Below are 23,875 nucleotides of genomic sequence, written 5' to 3' on the forward strand. Positions count from 1 at the left end.
TCTCACTTTCATTAAAGTGAATACACTAATAAAACACAAGGATTGCCCCATCATGAAGAGTTTAATCATAGGGTACCTATAAGGGTAGTCAGGACTGAAAATTATTCTTTATAGTAACTAAGAATCAATTACTGAGCTCTCAATGAAAGGAAACCCAAGAACAAAAAATTGATCTTTCTTAAAAAAAAAAAAATAACTGCTTGCCAAGCTAAAAAACTTTACTTATGCCATGCAAATTACCTTAGATATTCTATCTTTTCACTGTCTTAATTCAGTCAACATATTGCATTTGCAAATCTATCTACTGTAAAGAAAACACTAACCCAGAATGGCTAGGAAATTGGGCATTCCATTAAATTTTTCCCCGATACAGACTACTAGATGATCAAACAATATGGTTACAAAACTAAAACACTACTGAATGTAACACATTTTATTAATTCAGAAGGCATTTTAGGAAGAATGTAAATGTAAATTTTAATTAGACTAAACAAAATTTAAGTGCAGCATTTAGAAAGTATCTTAACAGTAATTGATATGCCATGGAATAATTTTTGGAATAAGTTATTGCTACCTTAGGGAGATACCAGAAGACAGAGAAGCGAGAGTGCCATGGGGTCACAGAAGAGTCAAACACAACCTAGCTGCTGAACAACAAACCACAAACTGCTTACTCTGCCAACTATCTTTCTTATCAGATGCTATAAAATATCAAGTAATTATTTCGGTTTCTTAACTCTTATAGATTGCAGATAAAAGGGAGTACATTCTGTCTAAAACGACAATGTAAGTGAAGGTAGCTGGCAGAAAGTAAAAAACCAAGTAATTATGGAATTATTATGGGTCAAGTTAGAAGCTTTGTTAGACCAAAAGCACAAGGGTCTTTATTTACAAATCTCATGTTCTGGTCACGTTATACTTCAATAATTAAGAACCCAGCCAAAATCCAGTCCATATAGTGTTAGTGTAAGATGTTTATTAGTGTGATTTATTTAGCACAGTGATCACATAAAAATGTTCCAATGTACAAAACCGTTGAAATCTATAATCACAAAAAGCACAAACTTAGAAGTGTAAATAAAGTTATAAAAATATTATTTAAAAACAAAGCTCTACATTGGGCCAAAGAAGAATAAGAGAGAGAGAGAAAGGGAGATTGCATATAAGAAACCACCATTTCAATAGAGCAACCTTTATCAGTCTGGCTACCTCACCAGTGAGATCCTGGGCCATTAGGTATGACCATCACGGCAATACAACATTTTATTACAGGACTTCATATGAAGCTATATATGAAATATTACATATATTTCCTTCAAAATGAAACATCCAAGTGAAATACAGCTAACAATACATATGAAAGTTTAGCTGGCTATTACTAGAAATTTTCAACAATTCCATAAATTCAAAATGAAAACGTATTTAGAAAACAAAAACAAATTTCAAACAAAAATAAATATGACAAAAAGGAAATTAAAGTGGAATAAGTCAGTGTCAATAATGAAGCATGAGTGTGTGTTTCTGAACCCAGCCATACCACAGGGCTTGCACCCAGGCTTTTCTACCCACCTGTTACCTAGACAAGCTGTGGAGGCTGCAAAAGGATGTCAAATATGACTTTTTAAAGTTACCACTATCAGTTCTAAAAAGTTCCTTTGCCAGAAAAAAAGGGGGGGGGGGGGCACCAGAAAAACATATGAGACAACCACATACCGAAGGGAAAGAGTTCTGTTTTATTAGATGTTCTGCTCTCCTGTGCTGTTTTTCAGATTTTTCTCCAAAGGTAGAGTTTTCATATTTATCAACTACTTAGAAGGTAAGGCTAAGCACTTCCTCTAAAATGTGCCTCCTGTAACTGTCTCCTCTCCAGAACCCACAGAAGGAACTCCTGGCAAAGGAACCAACACTTATGGCCACAGGAGGGGACACTTCCTAAATTCTAGAAGTCACTGCAGAGACCTGGTTGAAACTTCCACAACATTCTAACTTTCACATCCCAAATGTACTTTTTATCAGAGGATCTAAACGTACATCTTGAAATCTTCCTCAGAACACAGTGCTAAATATTCAGTCTGAAACACTCAGCAGCTTAGTGATTATAGAAGCCTACATAGTCAGGAAGAGGACAGAAAAGTTTAAAGAGTGTCTCACATTCTAGACCTTAAACCAGAACTCCTCTACAATATCAAAGCATGGCCCATGCTTTATATTCTACTTTAAAAAATCCAATCAAGGCTTATCATTTTAAAAGTTCCACAGTGTATGTCCCAGATGGTTTCAGATTTTTTTAGCCATTATTTTGGAAAAATGAGGAATGAGAAAAAAGAAATTCCAACCGGGACAATCCTCAGAGTGTGTAAAAATAAATGCTGAGGTTTATGGTAAAGGACTTAACACACAAGTCTTCATATGTGACCCACCAGTTCCACCTCAGGCTACACAAAGACACCACCAGAGTTCTAAAGGAGGCAAACTCTGAACAGGGCTTGCGTCTACTCAGATAATCATTTCATTAGAAACCTGGTAACTGGTTGCAGTTCTTCAATGTGTTGCCATTTAACTTCTCAGGTTGCTACAGAAAGCTATCTTCTATCTGTATCAACATCCCAGTAACAATATAGGATTCCATTTTCCTTAACTTACCAAGTTTTTTTCTTTGATAGCTCATGATCAAGCTAAGAAAGAAATTTTGGATATGAAATTCCATACATAATAACAAGGCTGTCAAATTTTTAGGAGCATGTAAGCCTGCACAAATAGATCATAATTTCATAACAGAAACAATTTCAGCCCAAATTGCAAATAACAAAGGATGATTTCATTTAAGCGAATATTTTTCAAAGTTTAATCAGAACTACTCTAAATTAGAAAACTTCAAATTAAAACAGCTATCATTATTCAAATGTTAGTAAGGTGGAGAGAAACAGGTAGCCTGAAGGATGAATCTACCCTAAAAGCAAGCTTACAGAGGGAAGAAGGAGAGGAAGAGGGAGGTTCACTGCAGTGCTGGTGGACTCGATCCCTTTATGAAAGCACACCATCTCATTTGCTCTTACAGTACCCTGATGCAGGTTGAAGATCGGAAAACCAAATGAAAAAGGCCAACTAAAAATGTTTAAGGAAAAAAAAATGTGAGACTGAATTGAATGATAAAATGAATTTTAAAAGAGAACGAGAAATAAAAGACACTGGACAACCCTCATAAAAACACTAGGATTAAAAAAAAAATCCATCTGGTACTTTGAGCTCACAAAGGGAAAGCAGGTTCCATCAAGCCCTGCGGAGCACAAAAGGAAGCAGGTGGTTTGCTCAGGAATCAGCAGAAATGGGCCCCGAAGAACTACCCTCAGGTTCTTCTATATCGTGTCCAGGAAGGAAAGCAAAGCTCTGCAAAATGCTGAAGGTTTTACAAGTGTAACGGTGCTTAGGAAAGACCACTGGTCTGGTGTCGCAGCAGCCCCAGTGTTGAGAGACACGCTAGGCTTCTAGGAGGAGAAAAATAGAAAGGGAGGGAGAAGTAGGAAGGGGAAGGAAAGGACGGAAAAGCACAGGTCATTAGTAAACGGCAAGTTCAACATAGCAAGATGCTCATAAATCCTTATACACTGTCAGCAGAGCAGGTCTGCTCTTAGAACTATAGATAACACTCTGAAGAAACAGAAATGGGAAGTTTCAAAATGGCACAAAGCTACATGCTCCAGTTAGTGAGGGCCAAATCAGAATGCTGTCACAACATGCTCCGCAAACATGCACTCTTTGCCCGCTTCCTACCCCTTTCCATCCCCAATTGAAACATGCATATTTTCAGTAAAGCACCTGCTTTAACATAGTCAAGAGGTCAAATTCAGAAGATAGCATCTCCCGAGGTGTGCAAACTATATTCTACACTAGGGTGGGGAGGTGTCCAAAAGCAGAAAGACCTGCTCCCATAATGACAGCGGACAGTTCATAAACAGTTGGGTTCTTTTTTTGATGCCACAGAACTAAAGTCTTCAAACAGTAAGGGTCAGGCTGCGTGTTTTTCCTGTTTTGTTTTTCTGTTTTTTTTCCTGCACTATTAAGCTGTGGCAGTGGGAAAAAATTGCTACATCAAGTTTAAGTCTCCTCTGGTCAGACCTGACATCCTGCTAGAGAAGAAACCTACTCTAGTGGTGATAGTCATTTCCTTCCTAGATGAAAATGGAATTCATTCTTCCCAATGGCTAACCAAGTCAATCCCTTTTTCCCCTGGCACTACCTCCTTGTTAAAGAAAGTGGAACCTATTCATTTTTAAACAGTTAACGTTTAAACTTTTTCTTCTTTAGTCATGGGGCTATTTCTCTAAATATTTTCTTAAAGCCTTTCTTAAAGCTTATATAGACCTCTGCTTTCAAAGCAGGCACAGAAACAGTCAATACCACATATGAACTAAGATTATTTAAAAAAAAAAAATCACAAAAATTTTAGTTCACAAAACAGATAAGTAAATTTGCACTTCTGGTTGTTTCCAGCTTTTAAAGTAAAGAGCTCCTAATTAGTGAGTCACTAGTAAGGATTTACTGTCACTGGGTCAAACTAACATTCATATAAATAGAACCTGGGTGGAGGGAGGGGGGAAAAAAAAAGAACCTAGTCATCAACAAACCTAAGGTATAAAGATGTATACAACATTTCTAAAGGTCACAGAATCAGGATAAAGAGTAAATTCTAGAATAACTGCTATTGCTAACAGAAGGCTGTACAGAAGCCTGAGGAACTGAGAAATCCTTTGATAACTCAAGGCAGCACTTCTAAAGGCTGAGGTATGCATGCAAGAAGAGAAAGACAGCCACGGCTAGTGCCGGCCTCCCTGCAGTAATGTGAAGCAAACGTTATGCCCCAGTTGAACAGAAGTCTTTTCATTTGGGTCAACAGCATGAGCCTGATTGCTCAATTAAGCAAATTAAGTGCAACTATTTTTAAAAATTCAGTATGGCTCTCATATTAGCTACCTAAACAATTTATTTACAGAATACATCCCTGTGGACCCTGCTACTGATTCGAAAATTTTGCTCACTACAAATACACAGGGGAAACCAGTTAACTCAGTGCTAGCCCTGGTAATGGGCTAGGCATTACAGATAAATTTCAAAGTAACAGTTAAGGGAAAAAAAATAAAGACAAAACAGACTGAGGGCCCAAGAGAAAGGAAAGAACCTTCAATTTCCAGCTGACAAGCTTCCTAGCAGTGACCCATGGAAAGCAAACTAAGCACAGTGTGGACATAAGTCAGGGACAAGACCTGCTCAAAGAGCTGTGGCAGCCAACGCTACATATTCTGATGGCGGTCTTTCTGCATCAAAAGTGTATTATATAAAAAAAAGTGTATTATTAAGATTGATCCAGCTCTTGAGTGGTACAACTGTAAAAAATACTCACAGAATATCAAATGAAATTCACTCTCTCCGTTGTTGGAAACGTTATGGGGCAGATGCCCTGGATTTAAATACAACCACCAAGAATAAGAGTACCCTGACAAATAATCCATACGCTTCCACTAACAATCCTCCTCAAAGGAGCTGATCAAGGTGTTAGATGTTTACCATGACTGTTTCACCCACACATTTGAGGACCCCGGGAACCACTTACCAGTGACATCATTCCGTTCTATTCCGTGGTCACCGTTAGCGAGCACTGTGGCTTGAGAAGATGGAGTACCTGCAACGACCACAAAGAATAATCACCCACTCGGACAGAAAAATGAAAAACAGATGCCACTACTGTCTAACTACTGGAATTTTTGTCACTCTTCATAGCATTAGCTTACAGCACATAAAATCTGTCCAAAATTTAAAGATCGAATGAAAGGAAACCCAAAAACAGAGAACAGAACTGAGTCATTAATTTCTACGGCATTCAAACTCTAATAGGAGCCACAACTACAGCAGAAGCCTTCCTTACAGCAAGTCAAAGTCTTCCCTGCCCTGTACACTGTCAAAGACTATCATTACACTCAAAGAATTACCACGAAGCACCAGTGGTTTAGAACCAGTGACTCAAGCCAAATACTCCAAGCACACAGGCTTCCCTGGTGATCCAGTGGTTAAGAATCTACCTTCTAACGCAGAAGACGCAGGCTTGTCCCCTGGTCAGCAACTAAGAACTGATGCAACCAAAAAGAAATAAAACAACTGCCACATTAAAAAGTATGGGGTCCCATCACTGCTTCTGTACATGACAATTACCTGGAGGTCACCTGCAGCACTTCTGGAAGCAGTGGGCTTTTTTTTTTAAAAAAAAGCTATTCTAATAGAGACCATGTGGGCTTCCTAGGTGGCTCAAGGGTAAAGTATCTGCCTGACAAACTGAAGATGCAGGTTCGATCCCTGGAGAAGGAAATGGCAACCCCCTCCAGTATTCTCGCCTGGGAAATTCCATGGACAGAGGAGCCTGGCGAGCTACAGTACATAGGGTAACAAAGAGTTGGACACGACTTAGCGACTAAACAAAAACAACAATATACCTGGTGTCTCATTCCTAATAACTGAGGACACTGAGCATCCTTTCATATATTTGCCAGTCTTTAATTTTCTTTGATGAACTGAATGGTCAGATTTGGGGGACTATTTTTTTTTAATTGGGTTGTGTATTTTCTTATTATTGAATTTTGAAGATTCTTTATTTTTCTGAATACAAACCCTTATCAGGTGAGTTTTGCAAATATTTTCTCAATTAAGGTATTTTCCAAAAACATACACCCAAGAAACATATTTTCATTTTCTTAACTGTGTCTGTTGAACAGCAAAAGCCTTCCATTTTGATCAAGTCTAGTTTACAGTTTTTCCTTCATGTTTCCATGATTTTGGTGGGGTATCTAAGAAATTTCTCCCTAACACAAGGTCACAGGATTTTCTCCACAAGTTTTCCTCCACAAGTTTTATGGTTTTCATTTAGGTTTCACAATGAGCCCATTTTTATGTAGTGTTACGATATAGGTCTAGGTTCACATTTTTGTACATTGATATCTGATTGTTCCTTTATTCCACTGATTGGTTTGCACCTTTGTTGAAAAGGTGCAATTGACCATATTACATGTAGGTCTGTTTCTGGACTCTCCTGTTCCACTAATCTATAAACTTCTCCATCTGCCAGTACCACAATACAATTAAAATTGTATTTTATAAAATCTTAAAGTGACATCATGTGTGTCCTCCAAATTAGGTCTTTCCCAAAATTGTGTTGTTATAGTTCAGTGTTTTTGCTTTTCCATATAAATTTTAGAGACAGTTGTTGATTTATAAAAAATAATTCTGATGGGATACTGACTGCTCTTACTATACAGATCAATTTGAAGACATATAACCTTTCTGAAAAGCTCTATCTAACACTCAGCAACCTGCCTAGCTCTGCAGTTAGCCTGCCAACCCAAGAAGTTCCTGCAAATCCTCTTAACCTCACAGACAGATATTTCATAAGACAAGTAAAAGTCTAGCCCAAACTTCTGCGTCTCACAAACCCAAGGCAGAAATCTTTCACATAAACTCACTGAAAAGATCATTCATTCTGTTATTTTAGGTAACAGAGGAACAACTAGAGAAAAACCTAAAAGAATAAGGCAGACTGAAAAGAAAATATCAATTAACTGGAACAAGAGGAGGAAAATAAAAGGAACGAAAGATAACAGACTTTTCTTAAATACCCAGCATGCATCATGCACCATGCTAGGGTTTCACATATTGTGTTCTACTTATCAAGAGAGAGAACAAACATGAGCTAGAACATATTTCACATAAATAAATTCACACTCATACAGTAAGCTTATAAAATGTATTCTTCCTAGCTCAAGAAAGAGTGCCTATTTTCAAAAGTTTACCTCAGTTTAAAATGCAATTTGCAAAAAGAAAATAAAATGTAGACTATAGGAAAATGCATATTACAAAACGATATCATCTTTTGGCTATAAGTATGATGAAATCTTTTTTAAATTTGATAATAGCCCTTGACGGCAAAGGTGTAAGAAAAAGGGTAATCTCATACACTACTGGAGAAATATAAATTTAAACAAACTTTCTGTAAGAAAATCTGACAGTTTACCAAATTTTGAAATACCAGTGTAACAATTCATTTTAGGTAGGTAGTTTATGAAAAAGATATAAAAGTACACAAAAATGAAAGTAAATAGGATGCTTATTGTGGCATTGTTTTAAAAGTAACAAATGCCTACCAGGAGATTCACTAAGCTGTGAAACAAGATGCAGCTATTACAAGAAATGAGGTAGCTAATATGGGAAGATTTCAGGATGCCAAATGCTATTAAAGAAAAAAGCACATATATTAAAATATAATCAGGGACTTCCTTGGTGGTTCAGTGGTTAAGAATCTGCCTTGTAACATGGGTGACAGGGGTTCAATCCCTGGTTGGGGAACTAGATCCCACATGCCTGCGTGCTACAATGAAAGATCCCATGTGATGTAACCAAGATCTCATGTGCTGCAACTAAGACTCAATGCAGCCAAATAAATATTTATATATATATATATATATATATCATGTTGCTTTTAAAAAAAGAAAAGAATAAAGTAAAAGCAAGTATGACATAACAGCACTATGAAAAACAACACACATAAATAATCAGGAAAAATATGGAAAAACATATACGAAACCTCATTGCTAACTGCTAAGGAATGAAGTGCAGGGAACCAGAGACAGGGATTAAAGGGAAGACTTTCACAGATGTAAACTACTGTTTTAAAGCACCTTAGAGTGGACAGATAGCAGACTGAAGCTCACAGGCCAGCTTCAACATGCTATCACAAGCAGTCAGAAGTAGCAGGAAAGATTGATTTTTAAAAAAGATCTAGAAATCAAGAAGAGTACCCCCTAGCAGACCAGAAATTACAAGAAATATCCAAGTAAATGAAGCCAACAGACCACCCTGAGAAGAAACCCCAGCCCAAAGAAGGCACAGCAAGGAAAGAGCACTCCTTGGAGGTAACTCGAGGCATGGAGACAGCCGCAACGGAGGCACCTCATGAAAAGCTGCCACACCAGTCCCTACCCGCCCCACGCTCTCCCTCCTCACCCGCAGCAGCCAGCTTTGTGCCAATCCCCAGGTGGGAAAAGACACTGAATGCTTTGGCACAAGAGGAAGCCTGCTCACCGGGTGAATGGTGATACCCAGAGGAGCTGCGGGGGAGCCCACACTACACCTGGCAGCACTGTCACATCCCTGCCAGAGGCAGGCGGTGGCGAACACGCATGTACCACAGGGACTCGCAAACAGACAGCATGGCCAAATAACTCAGGAGAACCACCAGCAAAAAAAAGACATCACATTCAAAGAGAATAAAGCATCACTCAGGGAAACAGTGCTGATACAACTAGACTCTTAAAAAGAAGTATGCTATTTTCCTCATAAGGATGACAGAAAATACCACACATCCATGAAACCAAAGCAAGCCCCTAAATGATTAACAGACCCTGTCCAGGTTGGGGAGTTTCCAACTCTTTGATTTTCCAAAACTGAAAGAGGTCATAAGGAGGTTGTCATCTGATAGGACATTAAAAATAAATTTTAATAATACTGAGTTATGGAATTCTTAGCATAGAACTCAAAGAACTGAATACATTACTATAATAAAGCTTCCATTCTCACATAAGCAGCTGTGTGAATAGGGCTTTTTGGCTGTTATTATCTATGAAAACAACAGAAATAAATATTGTTAAATCCTTTCCATAGCAGCAAAAAAATTTGTTACTCACAGATTTAGAATCTAATCAAGGAAAATAATAGAGCAAATAATCTCACTAGAAAAACACTTCCAGGAAATACCCTGGCAGTTCAGTGAATAAGACTCTGTGCTTCCACAGCAGAGGACTCAGGTTCAATCCCTGGTTGGTGAACTAAGATCCCACAAGCCAAGCAGCCCCCCTCCCCCAAATCCAATCCGATTCAACTTTTATGATTGGTAATAATTTGTCAAAAATTGTGACAAAGGTGATCAACTGGGTACTACTAGTAATTGTGATGATAAATCTCTGGACCAAGTTATACTTAGGATCCTTTGGTTACAGGAACTTTTAACATCAAAATTTAAGTTTACATACTTGTTACATAAATATGATAATTTACCCAAGGAAAAAACCTTTCAAGTTTAAAAATACAATCCATTAGGATAAAAGTCTATGACAAATGGAATAGAAATGAGGGCTCAAGGGATCAAAAGAAAGATTTACATTTCCAATGATAAAGAACAGCTTGTTCATGCATTCTTTTAAGTAAATGATAATAGGAATCAAAATGCTATATATTTAGAAGCATTTGGATACATTTAAAGAACTGATATAACTATTATTTTATGTGGTAAAAGTGAAACATCCTGAAAATTACATACTTTCCAACTATGTAAACTTCTGCTTAAAAATTTAGTTGTCAACTTAAAAATGTACAAAGAGTACAAAATTTTTGAGAATTCCCATATGGGTATGTGACTTAAAAGTTTCAAGATTACTACTTTAGACCAATGCCGAGTTACAAAGAATGGTTTATACATTCTAGTAGAAAAATGTCCAAGTGGCAAAGTAAACAAAGGTTAAACCTATTTGTTTAAAACTTACAAATTTCTGTTTGTAATTTACATAGTAAATAATCCTAAAAGATCTACTTCTTCTTAAAAAATAAATAGATAAGTCAGAGTTAGGGGAGATTTTCACTTACTTGAATTTCAATTTTTTAAACAAAATTTTTACTGTAGACTAGTTTTTTAAATTTACAGTAAAACTGTGATGCTAGAACAGAGATTCCCATATATCTACACTCAGTTTTCCCTATAAGAAAAGATGCCCAAAAGAAGCTAGGTTGTCTCCAAAGCAAAGGCAGATTGATATATGATGATAAATTCATCATTACCAACCTGTACTTGCCCAAACATTCCTGTCTACACCACACACTGAAATGTCTACTCTAAACCACCTCTATTCTCTTCAAAACTGTATCCCCTTCCATCTCCATTTCTCAGCGTTATGACCTCACCTCTTTCACAGAAAATAAGAAGCCGTGTCAGAAGAGACTCCTGCCCCTTCTTCCACCACACACATAAACCTAAAGCATCTGCAATGAAACGCTTCTGCCCGTACCTGTGCTTCCTTCCAAAGACAAGCTTCCTCTCCTAGTCTTGAAATCAGATATTATCACACCCCTCTCAAATCACACAGCTCTTTATTCGCTCCTTTCTTTTGGCACTTGACTACCCTCACTAGTGAACTGTAAACTCCTTGAGGTCACAGCTTTGAGAATCACCTTTTTCTCCTTAGTAGTACAGCATTCGCAACAAACAGTCGCTTAGAGAACCAGTGAAAGACTGGAACAGACGTGACTGCCGGTGTGTGTACCGGGCGGCAGGGGACAATAGGAGGGAGGAGGCAGAAGCTGGAACTCCTGCGCAAACCTTCAATTTCCGAAGACAACATTCCAGAGACTGCACTTTTAAAACACTTTAATTGTCTAATTTTCTTTACAGTGAAGTTTCAGTTTTATAATCAAGGGGCTAAAGCTATTAACAGAAGATTTCAAATGAGAGCAACGCCAGAGCCCCTGGGCTGTGTGCTCCTCGTTTTCAGGACCAGACCTGCCATCTACACAGGGGAGCGGGGAACGCTGCTGTGGCTTCACGAAGCGATCTTAACGTAAGATGCAGGCATCTTTTCCAGAGTTAGAATTTAACTGTAAGAAACAAATGCTCTTCCTAACACACCTGGAGTCTGTGCCTAAGAATAACGGAAACATTTTATCTCTGAGGAAAGGATTTTTTTTTTTTAAGTACATGAAAGATGGCTGGATTCACACAGTTTACTTCTTTGGTATCTCTGCCCTATGCAACTTTTAAAAGTTTCCCAGCTATAGATAAAACATGGCCAATTAACCTCTTAAGAAATCTCTGCTTTTCTTTCACACCAGGCAGGGTACCATTACTATGAACTATAACTGTTAGTACTATTTTTTTTCTTCTCCAAAAAGAAACTTAGGTAAGAAATAGAGTATATTTTCCAATCAAAATCAGAAAACAATTTTTACAAAAAATTATAAAGAGGGTTCAGGATCAGACACCTACACCTAAATGAAGACCTACCACTTTAGTCTACAGACTTAAAGTTACTTGTTAGTCTGCACCTTAACATAACCCAAACCTATTAATTTCAGTTCAGTAACAGACCAAATGATCTCAATTCAGCTTAACAAGCAATGACTGTACCTCTACCATGTGCCAAGAGCAGCGACCTCTCTTTAACACACATCTGACAAGTTTCCTTCTTGCCTCTATCTCTGCCCAGACTGTGAGACTCCGCGTAATGTCGCTGGACATGTGTCTCCTTGCTTCCACTCTGTCTCTTGTCTCACTTGTCATTTGACCTCTTGTTTCTTATCACTGAGCAACCTGAAGCTGCTGGTACACTATGAACTTATTCTATGCCTCTTTGCTTTTGCTAAATGTGTCATTCTGTCAGAATATAAAAATAAACAAAATACTATCCCTATTCTAGAACAGCTTGAGTGTGAGACAACAAACAGCTTAATTATGACTTTACAAGTGCCTTGAAAAGGGCAGGCTCATGTACCAAAGGCACTCACCAAGGAGAAGACAAAAAGATAGAGGCGGATAAGGGCTTGTAGATGTGAGCCAGGATTGCAAGTCAGGAAATGTTCTCGGACAATTACATCAATCATAAAGGATTTTTTGTAGACCACCACCTTCAGCCAAAGCTTTAATTATCATCAACCTCCAGACGTGTCTCTCCAGCCCAGAATTACGCTCTCAATTCCAGGTTCTTTTATCTAACTGCCTACTGCTCTTGACTAGATATCTTCTCTACTATCAGATAAACTGAAATTCTTACCTTTCCCTCAAAATATACTCCTTCTCCAGCCTTCCCATCTCCCAAAATTATAAATCACTCCTTTTGGTTGCTCAGGTCAAAATCATCTAGATTCATCCTTGCCAATGTAAAGGCTTGTACCCTCAAAGGAGCAACTGAGTGAAGTGGTATGGGTTAAAGTTGGATGGAAGTGGGTTTAAGAGGGAAAGCAACTCAAAGAAGGAGCAGACTAAAAGAAAAGTAAATAAGAAGGGCATAGATTGAGATAGAATAATTTTTCTTATGAAGGAAAATATTAGGGTGTATTTGATGCTGATGAATGACCCAGAGAAACTGATGCTACGAGACAAAGACTACAGCAGTACCCTTGAGCGAGAGAACGAGCAGTTCACTCCAGAAAGTTAGAGTAACAGCAGATTAAAGGACACAGAAAAATGTAGGTTAGGAGATTGGCTGAGGGGGTGGGTAGTGTACCAATTCTATTCTGATTGAGTTTACTGAATATCTGTCCTAAAAGTCCTCAAATGAACAAGAAGATGCAAAATAGTTGTCTAGGAAAGTAGAAGACTTTATAAATTTATATAACTTAGTAGTAGAGTTCTCAATACATGCTCTTTATGCAAATAAAATAAGACTCTCATTTACATTTCCCTGAACATACTGTTTACAGGTCTGATAATTCTTTTGACTTAAATAAGTGAATCTTTAGTTTTGAAAAACTGTATCTATGAGACATTAAATCAATCAGAAAGTAAGCATTCATGAAGACAGTATGGTTTCACAGAAAGAACACACCATTTTAAGTCACAAGATTTGGGTTCAGGTTGTGGTTCTATCACTATAAACTAAATGATCAAATACTATTCCCTTGTGCTAGGAAGCAAGTCCCAAATATTCATTGGAAGAACTGATGCTGAAGCTGAAACTCCAATACTTTGGCCACCTGATACAAAGAACTGACTCATTGGAAAAGACCCTGATGCTGGGAAAGATTGAAGGCAGGAAGAGAAGGGGACGACAGAGGATGAGATGGTTGGATGGCATCACTGACTTGATGGACATGAGTTTGAGCAAGCTCTGGGAGCTGGTGAAGGACAGGGAAGCCTGGCATGCTGTAGTCCATGGGGTCGCAAAGAGCCAGGACATGACTAAGTGACTGAACTGAACTCCTGAGCCTTAAAAACAGCCTCATCTGAAAGAGGGGTAATGTCTACCTCCCACTGTCACCAAGAGGACTAAAGCAATAACACTGGAGGCAGCACTGTGGCAAATCCATTTTGTTAAGTAAATGTCAACTATTATTATTCTCATTGTTATTTAACTGTAGACTGACCAACCATATTGATCTACCTATACAACTATAGATCTGTAGACTGATCACTAAACTATAAATTAACCTTGAGAGAACACTGAAATGAACTTTTGCCTTATTAAAAACTCATTAAAATGACATTACCAGACTAGATCATAATTGCAAAACTAAGAAATAAGCCACTTACCAGAATAAAATAAAAGCAACGCAATGAGTTTAGAAGAAAATAAAAGGGAGATGGAGATTCTAACCATTTAACAACTAATGATCTCAAAAATGTAAGCTCAAGAAAGAATAAAAACATTACTGCAAAAAAAACAATGAGGTTTTACAGCAAGAAAAAGGTCTGCATACTTCTCTGTAGATAAGACATGGGTTCTAATCATGGGAAAGCTGTGCACTATTGGGTAAGTCTTCATTCAAAAGACTCTATACTGTCTTCTTTCTGATTTCACAGAGAGACAAGACTCCGGCTTCATGAAATGAAAACATTCTCAGCTAAACACACACAGCACTGAAAATAACACAAGTTTTTTTCTTAAAACTAATCCCATGCTCTGAGATAACTGTTACATTTTTTGTCTCCTGCAAAAGATTTCCGAGTCCGACAGCTGGCAAATCAACTGGCAGAGAAGGGAAACAGCAAGAAGTCAAGAAGGCATGAGCGCTGTGAAGAAGAGCGCCACAGTAAGTCCGCTTTGGGCAAAATGGCGGGGATTCAGCATGGTCTCAATGCAAGGCCTCCTCCTTGCGCCAAAGTCAGACGTGTGCCAACATCGCCCTCTGGTGGCCAATGAAGTTAGTTGCGAAGCTCCTCAACATAAAGCCCCAGTCAGCTGAAGGACCATTTCTGAGGATCTAGTTATCCTAGTTATCCTTACTTAGGCCCTTTCTCTAAGACCAGTGTTTCTCAGTCAGGGACGGGCATCCAAGTCACTTGCAAGAGCCTGTTAAAAAACAGACTGCTGGGCTTCCCTGATGGTTGAGTGGTAAAGAATCTGCCTGCCAACTCAGGAGACATGGGTTCGATTCTGATCTGGGGAGATCCCACATGCCTCGGAGCAACTAAGCTGGTGTGCCACAACTACCGAGCCTGAGATATAGAGTCCATGGGTCACAAATACTGAAGGAAGCCCACACACCCCAGAGCCCAGGCTCTGCAACAAGGGAAGGCACCGAAATGAGAAGCCCAAACACCGCAACTAGAGAGTAGTTGCTGCTCACCAAAACTAGAGGAATCCAAGCAAAACAGATTGTTGAGTCGTATCTAAGGTTTGCCTAAGAACTGCATTTTGAACAAAGAAACTATAAAGAAAGCTGAGCACTGAAGAATTGATGCTTCTGAACTGTGGTGTTGGAGAAGACTCTTGAGAGTCCCTTGGACTGCAAGGAGATCCAACCAGTCCATCCTAAAGGAGATCAGTCCTGGGTGTTCATTGGAAGGACTGATGCTGAAGCTGAGGCTCCAATACTTTGGCCACCTCATGTGACTCATTGGAAAAGACCCTGATGCTGGGAGGGATTGGGGGCAGGAGGAGAAGGAGACGACAGAGGATGAGATGGTTGGATGGCATCACTGACTCAATGGACATGAGTTTGAGTAAACTCCGGGAGTTGGTGATGGACAGGGAGGCCTGGCGTGCTGCGATTCATGGTGTCGCAAAGAGTCGGACATGACTGAGCGACTGAACTGAACTAAGGAAGCTCTTTTCCTTTCTTGATGTCTCCAACTAGCCACCTCTCCTCTTCCTCACATTTATCCTATGTTAAGCATTCTATAAACAAGGTGGTATGGGGGGAAAAATACCAAAAATATGCTAACGGCTGTGCTGTACTTAGTCACTCAGTCGTGTCTGACTCTTTGAGACCCCATGGACTATAGCCCGCCAGACTTCTCTGTCCATGGGATTCTCCAGACAAGAATACTGGAGTGAGTTGCCATGCCCTCCTCCAGGGGATCTTCCCAACCCAGGGATCGAACCCAGGTCTCCCACATTGCAGAGGATTCTTTATCATCTGAGCCACCAGGGAAGCCCTGCTAAAGGCTAAGTGAAGGCTAGCATGAGAGTAAGGGGTCCTTGGGCTCCACAGACACGAAAGGACTTAAAATCCACTCGCAGGTTACAAAGACTGGCGGCGGGGAGGGGGGACACCAGGGTGCTGCCCTCCATGGTGCAGGCTAGAAAAAGGTGCCACTAAAGCAAAGGCAAGAAGCCCTGTCCCCTAGGGCCCTTCTCCCCTCTGCAAACAAAAGCTTTCAGCTGCTGGGGGAGAAGTATCAAACCCTGTCAACCCCAGGGCCAGGTGAAGGCCTAATGCAGCTGGGGAAGGAGTAAGGAGAAAAATCCCCTCTCACTTTAGGGAGGAGCCAGAAAAAGTCTGAGCCCAGGATCCTACACCAATACTCAGAAAACCCTATCCATGTAAGAGGGATAATATTACTGAGAAAAACACTCAGCCATGAGATACATGCACACAAGACTGAGCCTAAACCAAGACCAAAAACCAAAAATAAACAAAACTCCTGCCCCTCCCAGGCTACCCTCCCTCTTCTGACAAGGGAGGGGAAAGAGGCACGGGTGCACAGCAGAAGCCAAAAGCTGAGTGGAACAAGGACTGACAACAGGCCGTTCAGCCCCTCAGCCCCTACTCTAAGATCCAGGAATAGATGCATTTACAGCCAGTAGCGCAATGAAGACCATCACAGTAACAGCAAAGCCCAACCCGAGCTCAGCCCTGGCCTCAACACTTTGAACAAACTACCTAGTAAAAGAAGAGCTATGCCACTGTTGAGCTGTAACCCCCAAGTCTACAAGGTCTTGCCCAGTTCCAAGACTGAAGAAAGAGCCCACAGTCAGCAACAGAGACATCAACGGTGAAATGGATGGGGGACCTCACACAGCTGAAGCAAGGTCCTGGAGTGATACCCCGCCATACGCAGCGGAAGACAGGCTTAGGACGTGGAGGCAGTCTTTGCTCCCAGATGGCAGGGGTGACTGTCGGTTATACAGGATTTGATGTCAGGAGGGCTCATTAGGCATCAGGAAACCAGTGGAGGGGCACAGCCCTCATGGCCCTCACCAGCTAGGAAAGGGCAAGGGCGTAGGAAGGTCCGTCATGTGAGTAGGGCATACGTGAAGCGGGCACTGGTCGGACAGGGGGTGTACATACAGAGAGCAAGAGAACAGCCATCTTGAGTAGCCTAACCATACGCTCATTTCCAGGCAAAAATCCTTTTTTATCTCAGTCTGTTTTACATGTGAAGTCTAGAAGTCACTCAGAAATTAACACACACATAAAAAGTACCAGAAAAAAACAGTGACGAGACAAAAGAATCAGACTGAGGAATGACCCAGATATTTAAATTACTGGAAAATATTTAAAAATTATGATTAATGTGTTAAAGTCTATAGTGAAAAAGACAGACATATGCATTAATAGATAGATAATTTCAGCAGAGAGATGGAAGCTCTAAAGGTCAAATAGAAATGCTGTAAGTTAAAAACAGTAAAAATATTAAAGATAAAGAATGTCACTGAGGATTCATTATTAGACTCAATGCAGCCAGCAAAAAACATCAGGGAACTTGAATACAGGTCAAAAGAAAATACCCAAAATGAAACATAAAGAGGGAAAAAAAGAGGGAAGGAAAAAAACCAAAGCATCCAAGATCAGTTGGACAATACTCAACAATTTAACAAAAAAGTAACTGGAATCCCAGAAGGAGAAGAGAAGAAGAAAGAGGCAAAGCAGAGAACAAGCTCAGAGAATGCTAGCAAGGCAAAATATCAGCTAGGGCTTCCCTGGTGGTCCAGTGGCTAAGACTTCGAGGTTCCAATGCTCTTGGGTCCAATCCCTGGTCAGGGAACTAGATCTCACATGCCACAACAAGAGTTTGCATGCCACAACTAAAGATCCTGCATGCCACAACTAAGACCTGGTACAGACAAAAAAATACCTTTTTTTAAAGGTATTTATTAAAGATATTTATCATCTAAACACAACATATTCAAGCTGCTAAAAGATCAAGATAAAACCTTGAAGGCAGGCAGAGGAAGGGAATAAAAGGAATAACTGTCAAGATTGTTAACAGACTTCTTATCGGAAACTGCAAGTAGGAAGACTAATTTTCCTTTAAGTTACTGAAAGAAAAGAGTTAACAGAGTATGACAGCTAGCAAAAAATACCTTCCAAAACTTAAGGTTTGTTTTTCAAATTAAAAAAGGTGAGATAATTTACTGTTACATAGATTTGTACCGTAAGAGAGGAAGTACTGGAAGTTTTTAGGCAGGAAGACTATGGTGCTAGACAGAAATTTGGGTCTACATACACACACACAAAATGAAGAATGCCCAAAATAGTAAAAATGAGAGTAAAGCATTCTCCTCCATATTTTTATTTCATTCTAAAAGATAGTTGACAATGTAAAGCGAAAATAGTAACAATGTAGGTAACTAACACATGTCAAACTATGTATATGACTAACACAAAAACACGTCAAATTATGTGCATGACTAACACAAAATATGAAAGACAAATTGGACATTTACTGTTTTGCATGGAATTTTACACTCTAGGTGAAATGGTAGAATATTACTGGAAGGCAAACTGGAAGAAATGTACACTGTAAAATCTAGGTCAAATATAAAACAACTTTTAAAAGAAATATACATAACAAGACAATACTAGAGTTAAAACAGTATCATAAAAATATTCACTTAATCCAAAAGCAGATAGAAAAAGAAAACTAGACTAAAGAAAGAGAAAACTAACAACAAACTGACAGATTAAATCCAACCATATCAATAATCACATGAAGTATTCCAATAAATAGTCTAAACACATCAACTAAAAGACAAGTGTTCATCAGGTTAGATTTTAAAAGCAAGAACCATCTATATTCTAAGAAACCCATTATTAATATATATTAAAAAAGAAACCCGTTGAAAGTGAAAGGAAGAAGATAGACATACCAAGCAAACACTAACTAAGGAAACTAGAGTAGCTACATTAATACAAGATGAAAATTAGAATTCAGAAAAAAGAAAATTACCAGGAATAGAGACAATCAGAGGTCAATTCATCAAGGAGACATAACAATGTAAATATATATGCACATGATGAGATCTTCAAAAAACATGCAACAAAAACTGACAGAACTGAAGGGAGAAACAAATCCACAAAATTACATCAAAACTTCTTCAATATCTTTCTCAAGTCATGAGAACAAGTAACTGTAAAGTAGGCAAGGATATGAAAAACATGAATAACACTATCAACCAACTGGACTTAACTGACATTAATAAGACCACTTCACACAATAAATAACAGCATTGTACACTTTATTGCAAGCGCTCAACACTGACCCTGACAGGCCATATAATGAAACCCCCCAAAAATTTTAATAAACTGAAATTTTAAAGGATGTCTTCTGACCACAACAGTTAAACCAAAAATCAAGTATAGAAGAATATCTAAAAAAAATCCCTAAATACTGAGAAATTAACATAATTCTAATAACTGATAGATAGAAGAGGAATTCATAAGACAAAACAGAAAATGTTTGAACTGAATGAAAATAAAACACATAACATATCAAAATCTATGGGACACATACAACTAGGATTAGAGAGAAATTTATAACATTAAAAGCCTATTTTATGTGGTTGCCAGAGGTGGGGGGGTGAGTAGAAAAATGGGTGAAAGGAGTTCAAAAGATATAAACTTCTAGTTATAAAATAAGTAAATCCTTAAAAAAAAAAAAAAAGTAAATCCTGAAGATACAATGTACAGCACAGTTTTATAGTTAATAATAACACTGTACCATATTTGAAAGTTGCTGAGAGAATAGACCTTAGAAATTCTCATCACATGGGGAAGAGAAGGTATAACTATATGTGGTAATGGATGTTAACTAGACTTATAGTGATCATTTCACAATACATACAAATATTGACAGTCTGTTGTATACCTGGAAAAAAAAAAAAAAAAAAAAACCTATGAAGCCAAAAGCTGGATCTTAAAAAAAAAAAACTAATAAACTAGTATCTAGACTCCTCAAATGAAAAGAGGAAACAAATTTTCATAATGAAAGAGAGAACATGACAAGAGATCCTCAATATTAGAAGGATAAGGTAATATTATAATTTCATCTCCATTAATTCAATGACTTAGAGGAAACAGACCAATCTCTTGAAAGATACAAACCACCAAAGCTCACTTGAGAAGAAAAAACATGTACAGTTCTCTGTCTCTGAAAGGAACTGAATTCTTAGTCAAAAAGTTGACAAAGAAAACTCCCGGTCCAGATGGCTTCACTGACAAAGTCTGTCAAACATTAAAGAAAAAATCAATTCAACACAAACCGTTCTAGAAAACAGAATAGGAGGGAACACTTCCCAACTCATTTTATGATGTCAACATGACCTCAATTTTAAAACCAGACAAAGGCCTCACAAGAAAACAGACCAATATCCACATACACATAAATACAAAAATCCTCAAATGTTAGCAAATTTGATCCAGCAATATATAAAGGCAGCAAATCTCTTTTAAAGGGGTTTAATCCATTTTTTAATCCTGACCTAGGATTACTCTCAAAGACAGGTGGCATCTGACTCCAATCCAAATTAAGTCTTGGTATAAATATAAAGTATCTAACTTTACAAAGCTACTTTCAAAGAAAAGAAATAGCAGGCAGTTTAATTTAGGAAATTAATAAGCAGATTATACAGTAATTGAGACATTACAGAAGAAACTTAAGGGTTAAGAGAAGGTTAAGAGTAATCTACAGCCTGAAGAATACATATTCAACTAAATGAACCTACCTCCTTGGTTTCTAAGAAATGCAGGTAAAGAGAAAGTTACTAACTTATACTTAAAAACTCACTTTAGTTTCCTCAAAAGTTTATAAGATTATGACCCAAAGTGTAATCCCTAATCTACTTTCTGAACCTATATCCAGTTTAATTTAATTACTTACCTTCAACCTGGCTGGTGTCTGAGCATGGTTTCTTCTTTGACTCCGAATTCCCGGTTTTTTCATCAACATCCAGGAGAGGAATATAGTCTGTTTTTCCAACAGTTTCTCCCACAACATCATCAAAGGCCTCTGCCTCCAGTGTGGCAATAAAGTCCCGTTTTATCTCTTCCTCAATTTCTGGAGACGGCTCCGTTAACGCATCTGCAAGACTGAGGTCAGCCATTCTGCACCACTGCAACTGCCTGGTTAATGGGGAAACAAGGGTTCATATGACAAGCAGTGCCAAAGAGAAAACATTCCTAGAAACTCTTGTCATTGTTTTAAACAAACAAGGAATTAAAATGCAAAATTTTCAAGCTAAAAGAGACTCTCCCATTTTATAGAATGGAAAATCAAAGCTCAGTAACAGACTGTCTTACCCAAAGTAAACTCTTCCTCACATCCTGGGAGGTAAACAGAGCAAGTGTCACTCCGTCCTTTTCAACAATAAGAAAAGTGAAGGGTAAAAAAGACCCCTATATTTACCCAAGTTTATTAGCCATAAGAATCCAAATCAGGTCTTTTGATTTCAAGTCTTCAAAACCCTTTAAACTATTCCATTTATCTTAATTTCCAAATCATGTTGCAGAGTAATTCTTAAAATGAAAGTGAAAGTGTCTCAGTCGTGTCCAACTCTTTGCAACCCCATGGACTGTAGTCCACGGAATTCTCCAGGCCAGAATACTGGAGTGGGTAGCTGTTTCCCTTCTCCAGGGGATCTTTCTAACCCAGGGATTGAAACCAGGTCTCCCGCATTGCAGGCGAATTCTTAACCGACTCAGCCACCAGAGTAAAAATACATACAAAAGGAGGTCAGATTAGGTTACATTCCCATTTTATTTTTAAAAAAGGTTAAATACTATCAGGCAAGTGAAATCACTTTTCCTTGCCAGAGACTAGGAATCTGGGCCCAAATACTGCTTCATGAATCACTTGCAAAAGACTTGGTCAAACTTGGCCCTGCTGGCATGAAAAATGCAGGCATCTTCCCTGAATGAGCTAGAGAAGGCAGTCTCTGTGGTCATGGACATTACTATCTTTACAGAACACCAACCAAGCTTTCAATTTTTAAACATAACCTGAAACTAAAAAGTACATGGGAGGGTTTTCCTGGTGGCTCAGTAGTGAAGAATCTGCGTGTCAGTGCAGGAGACATGGTTCAATCCCTGATCTGGGAAGATCCCACAGGCTGTGGGCCACAACTGCTGATAGAGCCCAGGAGTCACAACTACTGAGCCCACGTGCCCTAACTACTGAAACCCGCCCAGCCTAGAGCCCGTGCTCAGCAACGAGAGAAGCAACCACAATGAGCAGCCCCTTCTGCTTGCTGCAACTACAGAAAAATACTCTCAGCAACAAAGACTCAGCACAGCCACAGATAGATAGATAAATAAAAGCATTTTTTAAAAAGCTAAAAATCTTATATACATAAATGTACACAAACACACTGGTTTAAAAAAAAAAGTATACGGGAAGTCCCTGGCAGTCCAGTGTTTAGGACTCTCACTTTCACTGCCAGGGGTGGGTTAAATCCCTGGTGGGGGAACTAAGATTCTACATGCCGCACAGCACAGTCAGAAAAAAAAAAGAACTTTGTAAAGGCCTGATGAATGTCAAAGGGTTCCATAAAAAGGAACTGCTTTTCTCTTTTTTATTTATGGTAACTATTATTACGGTTAGCCTTTGAAAGCTGTTATAAGCAAAAAACAATAAAGGATGTCTATAAATAAACAGTTTCATAGTCAAAGAGAGCTTGTAAGAACACCTCTACCATCTTTAAAAATATACAGTAAGAGCCCAACAGATCTATTCTTCTATAATACTTCATGCAATCTACTCAAAACTTTCCCTAATTTAGGACACTGGTGAAAACACAAGCAAAACCAGCAAAACCTTTTAAACCTCATTTATCTGAGTGCAGATTCTCAAAGGGCAGCTTTTTATTCACTGTAATCTTACTCTCCTCCCTGCCTTGCAACCTCCCAAACCATTTTCTCGGCTGATAGGTGGTTTACAGAATAGCAACAGCAGCTTACATTCAGCTTAAGAGGGTAAAATTGATAGAAAATCTGAAAGCTGGAAAGTGGGAGGGTTGTGCAGCCAACCACCCAGCATCTGCTTTTCAACACAGTTTAGCTGTTCTTTTCATGTCATCACATATAAATAGATAAGTATGATTTAAACACACACACAATATACTTATGGAAAGTGACTCTGTAAAGGCAATACTAGCCAGCAGAAGTGAAAATACTGGCTTTCAGCCCAAAAGGCCCAGTTTTCAATAAAGAGAAAATTATTCAATTATAATTATTCTACTCTAAAACATGTGTAATAAATTCCTTAGGTGCTCTACAAATCTGTTAAGCTAGCTCTGCAAATGCTCCAAAATTGATCTTAATGAGCTCATGAATGAATGTCATCCAACACACACAGAAACATTTAAGGTCACTTAATAATATTTATTCACACACTGTCCTTCTCTAATCTGGATACTCAAGAAAATCCAAAAACATATTCTTGGGAATGAGAAGGATCTACATTTAAAAAATTATCTCACATTAACTATTTATGCTTTCCTTCTTCTATTTGCATAGATAAAAGAGAAACTTATCTGAGTTTGGACTTTTTAATTGAATATAGTTGATTTACAATGTTTCAGGTGTACAGCAAAGTGATTCAGTTTTATATATATATATATATATATATATA

The 23,875-nt window shown here is 38.5% G+C and overlaps 1 protein-coding gene across 1 annotated transcript in view; it reads right to left on the reverse strand.

The window, feature by feature from the left end:
• Nucleotides 1-21,369, reverse strand: part of MAP4 (microtubule associated protein 4) — a 92,954-nt gene extending 71,585 nt beyond the window's left edge. The window contains 2 exon segments of the mRNA XM_070463432.1: nt 5,609-5,677; nt 21,128-21,369. Of these exon segments, the coding sequence (XP_070319533.1) occupies nt 5,609-5,677; nt 21,128-21,350 (292 nt within the window). The 5' untranslated portion in view covers nt 21,351-21,369.
• Between the last annotated feature and the right edge of the window lie 2,506 nt (nt 21,370-23,875).

Source organism: Odocoileus virginianus, unplaced genomic scaffold, assembly GCF_023699985.2.
Source record: "Odocoileus virginianus isolate 20LAN1187 ecotype Illinois unplaced genomic scaffold, Ovbor_1.2 Unplaced_Contig_2, whole genome shotgun sequence".
Classification (NCBI taxonomy): domain Eukaryota; kingdom Metazoa; phylum Chordata; class Mammalia; order Artiodactyla; family Cervidae; genus Odocoileus; species Odocoileus virginianus.